At 48.3% G+C, this 13,175-nt stretch overlaps 1 protein-coding gene across 1 annotated transcript in view; it reads left to right on the top strand.

Moving 5' to 3' along the window:
• LOC110491069 (plexin-A2) overlaps nt 1-13,175 on the top strand; it is a 334,343-nt gene that overhangs the window by 304,741 nt on the left and 16,427 nt on the right. Inside the window, exons 23-26 of the mRNA XM_036947019.2 lie at nt 2,791-2,857; nt 3,169-3,315; nt 3,936-4,095; nt 5,918-6,021. Coding sequence (XP_036802914.1) covers nt 2,791-2,857; nt 3,169-3,315; nt 3,936-4,095; nt 5,918-6,021 — 478 coding nt within the window. The remainder of the gene's footprint in view (nt 1-2,790; nt 2,858-3,168; nt 3,316-3,935; nt 4,096-5,917; nt 6,022-13,175) is intronic.

Genomic DNA, 13,175 nt, shown 5'->3' with positions numbered 1-13,175 from the left:
TCACTTTCCTTCCACGGGGACTTTGCTGAGCTTATTAAAATGCTTAATCGCTTCCATTAACTTCTTCGGAATAGAGGAGGAGCTGTGACTTATGGAGGGAAATGTGCACATTGTCCAAAAACAAAATGTGTGTTGTTTTTTTCCCAGCTTGGAAACAGGGTATGGAGGGTCCGGATAATTGTGGAGGATGACGGCTTAGTGGAGAGTAGTAGTTGAGATGAGAGAGGTAATAGGTGGATGCGTGTGCGTGTCTCGAAGAGGACGCAATCACTCTCTCCTTCAGACATAAGTATGGCCTTTTCCTGCTCATCCTGCAGCTCAAATGGGGTGAATAAAACTCCAGCTTCCTTCCACCCTCCTGCTGCAGCCCACTTCAAACAAGTAGTCACTGAAGTCCTTCATCTACTGCAGTGGTCTGCTGCAGCCCACTTCAAACAAGTAGTCACTGAAGTCCTTCATCTACTGCAGTGGTCTGCTGCAGCCCACTTCAAACAAGTAGTCACTGAAGTCCTTCATCTACTGCAGTGGTCTGCTGCAGCCCACTTCAAACAAGTAGTCACTGAAGTCCTTCATCTACTGCAGTGGTCTGCTGCAGCCCACTTCAAACAAGTAGTCACTGAAGTCCTTCATCTACTGCAGTGGTCTGCTGCAGCCCACTTCAAACAAGTAGTCACTGAAGTCCTTCATCTACTGCAGTGGTCTGCTGCAGCCCACTTCAAACAAGTAGTCACTGAAGTCCTTCATCTACTGCAGTGGTCTGCTGCAGCCCACTTCAAACAAGTAGCCACTGAAGTCCTTCATCTACTGCAGTGGTCTGCTGCAGCCCACTTCAAACAAGTAGTCACTGAAGTCCTTCATCTACTGCAGTGGTCTGCTGCAGCCCACTTCAAACAAGTAGTCACTGAAGTCCTTCATCTACTGCAGTGGTCTGCTGCAGCCCACTTCAAACAAGTAGTCACTGAAGTCCTTCATCTACTGCAGTGGCCTGCTGCAGCCCACTTCAAACAAGTAGTCACTGAAGTCCTTCATCTACTGCAGTGGTCTGCTGCAGCCCACTTCAAACAAGTAGTCACTGAAGTCCTTCATCTACTGCAGTGGTCTGCTGCAGCCCACTTCAAACAAGTAGTCACTGAAGTCCTTCATCTACTGCAGTGGTCTGCTGCAGCCCACTTCAAACAAGTAGTCACTGAAGTCCTTCATCTACTGCAGTGGTCTGCTGCAGCCCACTTCAAACAAGTAGTCACTGAAGTCCTTCATCTACTGCAGTGGTCTGCTGCAGCCCACTTCAAACAAGTAGTCACTGAAGTCCTTCATCTACTGCAGTGGTCTGCTGCAGTCATGAGGATCAGCCTCCAGCAGTTAGGAACAACACATCGACCACACCTCGACCACACCTCGACCACACCTTGACCACACCTCGACCACACATCGACCACACATCGACCACACCTCGACCACACATCGACCCACACCTCGACCACACATCGACCACACCTCGACCACGCATCGACCACACCTCAACCACACCTCAGCCACACATCGACCACACCTCGGCCCCACATCAACCACAACAAAGGGCTACTATGGAGATAACCTCTAGCCTCTCATCTTCCTCAGTCGCAGAAAAGTGGGACACGGTTCTTAGACCGTCGTCTCATGGTCTCCTCTCCACACAATGACGAGCCCGGCTCGCTCAGTTATTCCCAGGTGAACAGGTGTAATCATCTCTGCTCTATTCACACTGTCCGTCCCTCTGTCTGTTCGTCCATCCGTCTGTCCTTCCGAACCACGCTTAGCGTAGGTCGGCGTGTTAAATACCTGCCCGTTATCCTCATCCTACCTAATCCCTGTCCTCAGATCAGCCCTGTACACCACTGGTACAGCCTGTATGGTGTATGGCCCCCTCTACACGCACCAGGTTGTAAAGTGGCTCGGCGGTACTCGAGTACCCAAGCAACACACACACAGAGACAGACAGACAGACAGACAGACAGACAGACAGACAGACAGACAGACAGACAGGAAAATATTATTTTAGCATGTCCAGGTTGGAGGCTGTGGTAATGACAGCTGATGTTGTTAGCAGGTAGAATACACACAGCTATCACACAGCTGGAAAATAATCGACAGCTGTGTGTGAAGCTTAGGACGGTGATGTGGAGAGAGGAGGGAGTCTGCGGAGGAAGACTGTGTGTGTTTATGCTTTCCCAGCACGGCTAGCCAGCTCTCAGAAGATGTGTTGTGTTGGTATTCAGTAGTAGTACTGTTGGTCCTCTGGAGGAGAAAGAGAAGGAGAGAGTAACCCTTTTATCTGTTTTCATGCTTGTTAACCATTCATTTCTGTCTGCTTTTTCTTCTCTTTCTCATTCCCCCTGTTTCTACTGTTTTCTTTTTCTTCTCTTTCCCCCTGTTTCTACTGTTTTCTTTTTCTTCTCTTTCTCATTCCCCCTGTTTCTACTGTTTTCTTTTTCTTCTCTTTCTCATTCCCCCTGTTTCTACTGTTTTCTTTTTCTTCTCTTTCTCATTCCCCCTGTTTCTACTGTTTTATTTTTCTTCTCTTTCTCATTCCCCCTGTTTTCTTTTTCTTCTCTTTCTCATTCCCCCTGTTTCTACTGTTTTCTTTTTCTTCCAATGGCTCCAGTTTTATCCTCAACCCTCCACGGTCCCTCCATCCTCTCATGTTATGCCCTGAGATGATATTGGATCCATTTGAGAAAGAAACATCAGCATCAAAGGATAGGGTGAATTCCGATCTGAACTAATAAAACATTATTTTCCCTCTTTCTTCAGAACGGAGTCCGTTGCAGAGAAGATGCTCACCAACTGGTTTGCCTTCCTTCTTCACAGGTTCCTCAAGGTGAGTCTAATGCAACCTCCAGTTTAGCAGTTTTAGTAAACCAGGGCTGTGGCAGTGAGAATACATTTTATGTCGTTAATCTGTGTTTTCTCTCTCTCTCTCTCTCTCTCTCTCTCTCTCTCTCTCTCTCTCTCTCTCTCTCTCTCTCTCTCTCTCTCTCTCTCTCTCTCTCTCTCTCTCTCTCTCTCTCTCTCTCTCTCTCTCTCTCTCTCTCTCTCTCTCTCTCTCTCTCTCTCTCTCTCTCTCTCTCTCTCTCTCTCTCTCTCTCTCTCTCTCTCTCTCTCTCTCTCTCTCTCTCTCTCTCTCTCCAGGAGTGTGCTGGGGAGCCTCTGTTCATGCTATACTGTGCCATCAAGCAGCAGATGGAGAAGGGCCCTATAGACTCCATCACAGGAGAGGCGCGCTACTCCCTCAGTGAGGACAAGCTGATCAGACAGCAGATTGACTACAAGACCCTGGTCAGTACCACTCAGGCAATCACACACACACACACACACATACACACACACACACACACACACACACACACACACAGTCGGACTCTACTGACTACATATTTATCTTTCTTCCACACACACACACCATCATGTTTTGCTTCCCTCTGTGTCCTTGATAGCTAATTATCCTGTGGGTGTCAGTGCTGCACCAACAGGAGAGCAGGGGTCTGTGGAGACAGAGACAGGAGCACTAAGACAGTCACAGACAAGGCATGACTCTAACTCTGTTTGCTCTGACGGGGAACTGGGCTCATTACTCTAATACCCTGCCAGAGCTGGAAATTGGTGTCCTGCCGAAGGTGTGAAATTAGATTTTAGGATGGTGGTGGGGGCGTGGGAATAGTATTTTAGAGGGAGGGGGGGCAACCGGACCGTGACAGGACCCATTAACACACACACATAGTCACAGAAACGCACTCGCACAAGAAGAGGCGTTGAAACACACATAGGCACCGGCATAGCAAACACACACCGGAGCACACTCATACAGGCGCTCTTACATTCATACGCAAGCACGCACGCACACCCACACACACACACACACACCTTAACCCCCTCTCCTCTCCCGTCTCCCCCTTCAGATCCTGAACTGTGTGAACCCAGACAACGAGAACAGTCCTGAGATCCCAGTGAAGGTGCTGAACTGTGACACCATCACCCAGGTCAAGGAGAAGATACTGGACGCCTGCTATAAGAACATGCCTTACTCACAGAGGCCCCGCGCTGTCGACATGGACCTGGGTAAGACAGAGATACACACACACACACACACACACACACACACACACACCCTCCCTAGTCTGTAGCCTGACTGACTGACCCAGGTAAGAGCTGACAGACGGGCACCACAGGTCCACCATGACAGGCCGACCGCCTCCTACACAGTCTGCCGCCCCGGCCCTGGAGAGGCGACACCGCCGTTACCTCCACATCTCCTGTTCCTCCTCCCCCGTCTTCTCATGGGCTCTCACTTCACACCAGGGAGATGGAAACACCAGCCTCCCATCAGGAGTGCCCGACGCCCTTCAACCACACTGGCCCCAGCCACAGGAGGCCGTCTCTCCATATCACTATCGCCTAGGTAACGCTAGGGAGGGTGAGAGGGGGGGGGGGGTCGTGCCCGAAGCTTGGAGCAGCAGTGTCTGCTGGCAGTGGCACAAAGTAATAAAGTCCAGTCAACAGAGGAGAAAATCAATGATCACTACCCAGTGATGCCCGACGCTGCCCGTCCATTTCCCCATCAACACACTGATTATCTTTTCATTATCGGGTCAACGTTCCCCCTCCATCCCTCCTCTTCCCCTTTCCCCTCTCGCTTGACTCACTTTTCCGGGGAGGATTTTCTCTCTGTGCTTCTTACCGCTGCGTTGTGTTTTTCCCCACTCCACCGTAGCCGCGCCGACCGTGGAACGCGTATGGTTATGCTACAACGTATCACTGACACAAGTGCCAATTAAACCGGCGAGGCTGACTGAGCGTACATCTTCAACTTGTTAGTGTGTAATGTTTCATTAAAATGCAAGTCAACCCGGGCGCGGTCTCTCGTCTTCTAACCTAGCAGAGTACACAGAGTGCTCTGTGTGTCTGTAGAACAGAATGGCTGTTGATATGGCTTCATTTGGATAATGTGTTTTCTCAAGAGTCCTTTGGAAGCTCCTGATGTGTGCCTCTTCGTAGCGACACAGAAACACCAATCAAATGAAGTTGCAGTCAGGGAATAACTTAAGAGTTTCACTCATCTTGCCAGAGGAAATAATGGCTATTATAAACTGGGTGGTTCAAGCCCTGAATGCTGATTGGCTGACAGCCATGGTATATCAGACCGTATACCATGGGTATGATAAAACATTTATTTTTACTGCTCTAATTACATTGATGACCAGTTTATAATGGCAATAAGGCACCTCGGGGGTTTGTGATATATGGCCAATATACCGCGGCTAAGGGCTGTGTCCAGGCACTCTGTGTTGCATCGTGCTTAAGAACAGATCTTAGCAATGGTATTTTGGCCATATACCACACCTCCTCTGGCCCTATTGCTTAAATAGACAGACAGACAGACAGACAGACAGGCAGGCAGGCAGGCAGGCAGGCAGGCAGGCAGACAGACAGGCAGGCAGGCAGGCAGGCAGGCAGGCAGGCAGGCAGGCAGGCAGGCAGACAGACAGACAGACAGACAGACAGACAGACAGACAGACAGACAGACAGACAGACAGACAGGCAGGCAGGCAGGCAGGCAGGCAGGCAGACAGACAGACAGACAGACAGACAGACAGACAGACAGACAGACAGACAGACAGGGTTGTGAAGCTCTTTCTACTGCAGACCAGTGTTGTTGAATTGGTTGTAGGTAACTCAGCTCACACCTTATAAAAAGGGCGTTACCGTAAGATACAAAGGCTTCCAGAGTAAATGGAAAACACAAACTAGAGGACATTGTATGTGTGTATGTTCATGTGCACGTTATCTGCGTGTGTGCGTAGGTGCGTTGGTATGTGTGTGTCTGCGTGTGATTGTGTTTCTGGCAGCGTGACTGACTGTCTCTTCTCTCTGGCCCCGTCAGAGTGGCGTCAGGGACGGATGGCCCGCGTGGTCCTGCAGGACGAGGACATCACCACCAAGATAGAGAACGACTGGAAGAGACTCAACACACTCATGCACTACCAGGTACGGTGAACCGATCTACGTTGCGTATATCTAGGCTCGCCACACTTCTGCACTACCAGGCAGTGTTATTCCATCGACATGACATGTATACGTGTTGACGACAGTGTATTGCAGTTTGTTGTGTACAGTATCCATATAAGTCTCTGGAGTTATAACGTGGGATTCAGACAGGTTATAAACACACGTTCTATGTAGTAGAATAATGATAGTTTATAGAAAGGAAATCACCCAGGCCCACTCAGATGTACTGCAGGTGAACTTTAATGTTGAGCCGCTTCTGACTTTGAGACGTCGAATCCTCCTCCTCCAGACTCATTAGAATTCACTCGCCTGGTTTCATCTGATCTGCATGACTCACACAGAATAGAGGGCAATTATTCCTCAGGTGGCGGGAGAGAGAGAGAGAACCGACACCTCCTATAAAGTGTCTTCCCTGGAGAGATACAGTCTCTCGCGCTCTCATTCCCTCCTCTCTCCGTCTCTCCCTCTCTCTCGTTCCCTCTCCTCTCAGGCCCTCTACTCCTGCTATCTATATTTAATCTCCCTCCGCTCAGGGACTAGGTTGTCCTTTACCTGTTACCGTGGCAATTAGCCCTGCCTCGCTCCACGCTGAACTTCTCTCTACATCTCAGAGGCTCAGACTTGACCTGCAGTTCCTTGCCACCTTCATCGGGGGGGGGGGGGGGGGGGGGAGCGGGAGGAAGAGAGAGGGGGGGAAAGAGGTTTGAGAGCGGGAGGAAGAGAGAGAGGAGGAAAGACAGAGAGAGGGAGAAGGGGACATACAGAGCGAGAGAGGTAAAGAGAGAAGGCAGCTAGTCCTCTCCAGAGCACATGAATCTTTCAGTAGTGCAGAGGGTCAGCAGGCTCCCATTACTCAGACAAGGAGACCATCTGCCCAGAGCTCCAGACTGCAGCCTGTTGATCTGCAGCCCTGAAGCCTGCAGCCATGGTGTGTGTGTGTGTGTGTGTGTGTGTGTGTGTGTGTGTGTGTGTGTGTGTGTGTGTGTGTGTGTGTGTGTGTGTGTGTGTGTGTGTGTGTGTGTGTGTGTGTGTGTGTGTGTGAGTGTGTGTGTGTTACTGAGGACTAGGTTCAGTCTGTCATGGAGGGGGGCTGGGGCTGCAGCCTTACCATGGGGCCTTTCTTTCTGAGGCCTGCTTCCCCAGAGGAGGAGAAAAAAAGAGGTAGAATAATTTACAAGGTGTCAGGGTTATTAGATGGGACACATCATAGTGTCCTTCATAGAGGACTTGGTCCCATGCTGATTTACTGTATGTATGTACCCCCCTCTGTGTCTCCTTCCTCTTTTCTTTCCTCTCTTTTTTCTCTCCTTCACCCACAGATAGTAAGCAGTGGTCTCAACCTCTCTCTCTCCCCCCTCGCTCTCCCTCCTAAGCACCTCAGAGTGTTCTCTATGGTACCCATACTACTCCTAGTCTATAAAGTACCACTGCTTCTCTATGGTACTACTCTGAGTCTCTATGGTACTACTCTGAGTCTCTATGGTACTACTCTGAGTCTCTATGGTACTACTCTGAGTCTATATAGTACTACTCTGTGATTTTATGGTACTACTCTGAGTCTATATGGTACTACTCTGAGTCTATATAGTACTACTCTGAGTCTCTATGGTACTACTCTGAGTATATATGGTACTACTCTGAGTCTCTATGGTACTACTCTGAGTCTCTGTGGTACTACTCTGTGATTTTATGGTACTACTCTGAGTCTCTATGGTACTACTCTGAGTCTCTATATAGTACTACTCGGAGTCTCTATGGTACTACTCTGAGTATATATGGTACTACTCTGAGTCTCTATAGTACTACTCTGTGATTTTATTGTACTAATCTGAGTCTCCATGATACTACTCTGAGTCTCTATGGTACTACTCTGAGTCTCTATGGTACTACTCTGAGTCTCTATGGTACTACTCTGATTTTATGGTACTACTCTGAGTCTCTATGGTACTACTCTGTGATGTTATGGTACTACTCTGAGTCTCTATGGTACTACTCTGAGTCTCTATGGTACTACTCTGAATCTCCATGGTACTACTCTCAGTCTCTATGGTACTACTCTGAGTCTCTATGGTACTACTCTGAGTCTCTATATAGTACTACTCGGAGTCTCTATGGTACTACTCTGAGTATATATGGTACTACTCTGAGTCTCTATAGTACTACTCTGTGATTTTATTGTACTAATCTGAGTCTCCATGATACTACTCTGAGTCTCTATGGTACTACTCTGAGTCTCTATGGTACTACTCTGAGTCTCTATGGTACTACTCTGATTTTATGGTACTACTCTGAGTCTCTATGGTACTACTCTGTGATGTTATGGTACTACTCTGAGTCTCTATGGTACTACTCTGAGTCTCTATGGTACTACTCTGAGTCTCTATGGTACTACTCTGTGATTTGATGGTACTACTCTGAGTCTCTATGGTACTACTCTGAATCTCCATGGTACTACTCTGAGTCTCTATGGTACTACTCTGAGTCTCTATGGTACTACTCTGAGTCTCTATGGTACTACTCTGAGTCTCTATGGTACTACTCTGAGTCTCTATGGTACTACTATGAGTCTATATAGTACTATTCTGACTTTATGGTACTACTCTGAGTCTCTATGGTACTACTCTGAGTCTATATGGTAGTACTCTGAGTCTCTATGGTACTACTCTGAGTCTATATGGTAGTACTCTGAGTCTCTATGGTACTACTCGTGAGTCTATATAGTACTACTCTATGACTTTATGGTACTCTGTAGTGGTTGATGGAGGTTGTGCAATATGTCAGCTTCCATCCTCCGACAGGTCTCTCTGTTGTTGTTATGTGGCTTTGTGTCACTCTGTCTCTTTCATTAGCCGTGGGAGACGCTACAGGGCACAACAACAACACACACACACACACACACACACACACATTTGTTACAGCGATAGAGGAGCATCTCTCAGCGCTCAATAGCACATCTGAAGCCTGCCTATTGATCATGGATCTGACGCCCTAACACAACACCACTACAGAGGAGACGCACACGGGCCGGACGCGGGGTGATTAGAGGGGGGTGGGGGGGTGAGTAGAGACAAGAAAGCAGGGGAAGAGAGTAAATGGGGAGAGAAGAGGGAAAAGAAGGGGAGCGACAGAGCCTCTTGTTTATCATTACAGCTGTGATGAGCCAGGTAGGTGTGTGTGTGTGTGTGTGTGTGTGTGTGTGTGTGTGTGTGTGTGCGTGCGTGCGTGCGTGCGTGCGTGCAATGCCACTTCTGGCAAGTGTGTGCCCCCTGGCACGAAGACGTGGAGTATTTGCGTGCGTGTGAAATATTTACATGTGCAGAATTAGTGAACCTCACCCCTGTGACTCTGCTAATTCTCACACCAGACAGTGTGACCAGACATTCAAATTCATGAAACCCCTAACAACCTCGGAAGCTCTGCTATTTATTTCCTCATGGGAAATGGACGTTTACATACCCCAGATATAGATATACACACCGTCTCCTCCTACTGAAATTAAAACTTTAATGCATCATGCATTTGAAACGAGACAGACTGTACGGAAGCATCTTTATTCAGTAGCTACCTTTGCTACTCTCTCAGACTAAACGGGTATCGTTAGCGTACGGGAATTGTTCCCAGGGGTACAAACATTTTACAATACACAATGTACCTGCATTTCAGAGGTACACACATTGTCATACACAAAAAAAGGGGTACAGAGAAGATTCATGTGTGTGGGTGTTAAGAAGCGCTGTTTGGCGGGTCATGTTTTTCGGAGGGCGCATGACTCAACCTTAATAATAATAAAAAGAGGTGTGTAAACGTGAGGGACTTGATATAGAGAAGGACATTTTTGCCACTTAGAAGGAACAAATGGTTTGTCAGTGTGGTGGTACCCTTAAAAGGCTCATTTGAATCTGTGGACTATATGGTACAATATTGGCTCTTTTATGGTAGGAACTGCAAGGGTACAACTATGTACCTAGAACTAATGGTACAATGACGTACCTTACAGAGTACCACTACAGTGACAGGCATTTGTACGTATTAAGTACAATTCGGCACCTTTTTTTTCTGAGAGTATACTTGGAGCTCAGGGGGATTGAATGAAACTCCACACACACACAGACTGAACCATGACAGACTGAACCTAGTCCTCAGTAACACACACACACACACACACACACACACACACACACACACACACACACACACACACACACACACACACACACACACACACACACACACAGAGACACAGACACAGACACACACACATACACACACACAGACACACACACATACACACACAGACACACACACACACACAGACACACACACACACACAGACAGACACACACACACAGACACTCACACACACACACACCTGGACTGTTGGTCGGAGCAGGAGGAGAGCAGATAAAAGATTGATGAGATAGGAGAGTGCCTGGCTGATTGCTGATGTTGATCTCTCTTTGTTGATTAGTCTTCCTCCTTGTCAAAGGGAGCTTTTCGTCAGCCAAGCCCTTACTTTCTCTGTGCACTCTCTCTATCTCCTACCCTTGCACCTTTTCCTCTCTTGCTATACCTCTCTATCTCCCTCACCTTCTCTCTTTTCATCAGCCCAGCTCTTACTCTCTCTCTCTCTCTCTCTCTCTCTCTCTCTCTCTCTCTCTTTCTCTCTCTCTCTCTCTCTCTCTCTCTTACTCTCTCTCTCTCTCTCTCTCTCTCTATCTCTCTCTTACTCCCTCCCTCTCTATCTCTCTCTCTCTTACTCCCTCCCTCTCTCTCTCTCTCTCTCTTTGCCATCCTCCGAGGTGAGATGTTTAACCTTCCGTCTGGTGAATAGCATTACCGGTCCAGTAGTTCCCAGGGGAGCAGGGTCTAGAGCAGGCTAGACCAGAGGTGGCACACTCACATCCAATTACCATATAATGGGCTTGAGTGGCATGAGACATAGGGCAAGATTTACAATTCAAATAAAAAACTGTGTGGGAAGTCAGGTGTTTAGAGCTGTGAATGCTTCCCCGTGTGAGGTGTTGGTGAAATCTTAAACTGCAAATAGATCACTTAAAATGCATTGCAGTGCGGTTGGTTGCAGTTAAATGGATTGCGTATTTGGGAAAAGTGTAGTAATTGGAGTCAGGTTTGCTTCACACACACCTTGGTTTTTCCCGTCCTCTGCCGTGCCTACGTGGACGGTAAGGATTTTTCCAGGGGCACAGCTGGAAATGTGACTGGGGAAAATGGCTACAGGAAATGACTTGGTTCCCATCCTCCTGCAGTGTAGCGGGCTAAACTGTGCCAAGACATTAGAGCCCTGTCACTGTGCCTCCATGTTGTGTCCTGACCTTGTGTTGTCCTACTGATGTTGTGGAGGAACCGACACCAGGAGCTCCAGTTTCACACCCCCCCAGACTGAGAACCTGCACTGGGACGTTTTGGGTCTATTTTAGATCAACCCAGACAGACACTACGGATAGTTGGATTACAGCAGTAACGTATCTTTCCATCAATCTGATTCTCTGTGGCGGCTCGTCCCCTGTTGTCATCTGAGCAAACAACGCCCCACAGACAGAGTTTGAGTTTTAAAATATGCTCAGACAGAGAAGGAAATCTAGATCAACATTTTGGCAGGCATAGTGAAGAGAGTGTTCCTCTGCTCTCCACAGATTCCTTTATACGCCAAGACAGTTGGTATGGGGTCTGATGACACACAGTATTGCTGCAGATTGAGTCATCTTCTCTTCGGAAACACAGTGGGACTCAACTCTCATTGCATTGTCCCCAACCAGTATATGTTATTAGAACGCTCTTAGAAAGCTATTTAGTTTGATAAAAACACAATTTAGTGTTCAAATTACAAAATAACCCTTTCATCTTATAACCTTAAGTTCTATATTAAAGACCTGTCAGTTAGGAAATTGTGTGTGGCTAAACCTCAGCCCAGCGCAGTCCAGTCCAATCTGTGATAGATAGGCCTCCTAAGCTAGGCTTGGGCCACAGGATCAGGGGATGAGAGATAGGCAGGTGTGGGCATAGGGGGGGGGGGGCTGTTTGATGAAAGTCTTATCACAGTGTAGCGTTGGTTCCTTATCACACCTGCAGGCCACTGTCAGGCTCACCTCAGCTCCCTGCCTCACACTGTGGATTAGCCCTGAAGGACGAAGCTGCACGCCTTCAATCATCTCCACTATCACCACAACCCATCTCTATCTCTACGCTCACACAGCCCTTCTATCAGACTCCATAACATAGAGGAGGAGAGGGAGAAGGATGGGAGCGAGGCAGAGAGAGAGCGAGAGAGAGCCTCCATAAAGGAGAGAGGAAGAGAGACAATGCTCGGTGTAGAAAGGAACAGGTGTCACCACTGTCAGAGCTGGAGGAACGAGAGTGAAGGCTTCTGAAAATATGGAGAAGGTTAGGATGGAGAGGGAGAGGATAGGTTGGGCTCGGGAGAGGTCTTCACAATACAGAGCCAACGGCTGGAAAGAGGTTCCAAAGAGCGGTTTGTCGTTTCCCACTAAGAGGGCAGGCGGTGTGACATCATTTAATGAGATGACTCCTCCTCGAGCTTCTGTCCTTTCAAGTGCTCTGTCTGCTGGAGCTGGAGTTAGCTCTAGCACTGACCCCGGCTGTGACCCCAGCTAATGGCCTGTTAGAAATTAGTGGAGGAGGGGGGGTTTGAGGGTTGCTACTGTACAACGTGGGGCCACGTCATTAGCCGTGGAGTGCCGAGAAGAGGAGGAGGAGAAGTGTAGAAAGGAGGCGACAGGAGAGGAGAGAAGAGAGAGGTGACCCAGCAGAAGCTTTAGAGAGGCTAACAGTGAGGAGAGGAGAGAAGAGAGAGGTGACCCAGCTGAAGCTTTAGAGAGGCTAACAGTGAGGAGAGGAGAGAAGAGAGAGGTGACCCAGTTGAAGCTTTAGAGAGGCTAACAGTGAGGAGAGGAGAGAAGAGAGAGGTGACCCAGCTGAAGCTTTAGAGAGGCTAACAGTGAGGAGAGGAGAGGAGAGAGAGGTGACCCAGCTGAAGCTTTAGAGAGGCTAACAGTGAGGAGAGAGCGGTGACCCAGCTGAAGCTTTAGAGAGGCTAACAGTGAGGAGAGGTCGGGGGACAGATTATTTCTCTCAACCTTGTTTTCATGTCATAT

The sequence above is a fragment of the Oncorhynchus mykiss genome, chromosome 16 (genome assembly GCF_057628025.1).
Source record: "Oncorhynchus mykiss isolate SJ-2025 chromosome 16, ASM5762802v1, whole genome shotgun sequence".
NCBI lineage: Eukaryota > Metazoa > Chordata > Actinopteri > Salmoniformes > Salmonidae > Oncorhynchus > Oncorhynchus mykiss.
Note: the sequence above shows the minus strand (reverse complement) of the source record. Positions and strands in the feature narration are given on the sequence as shown.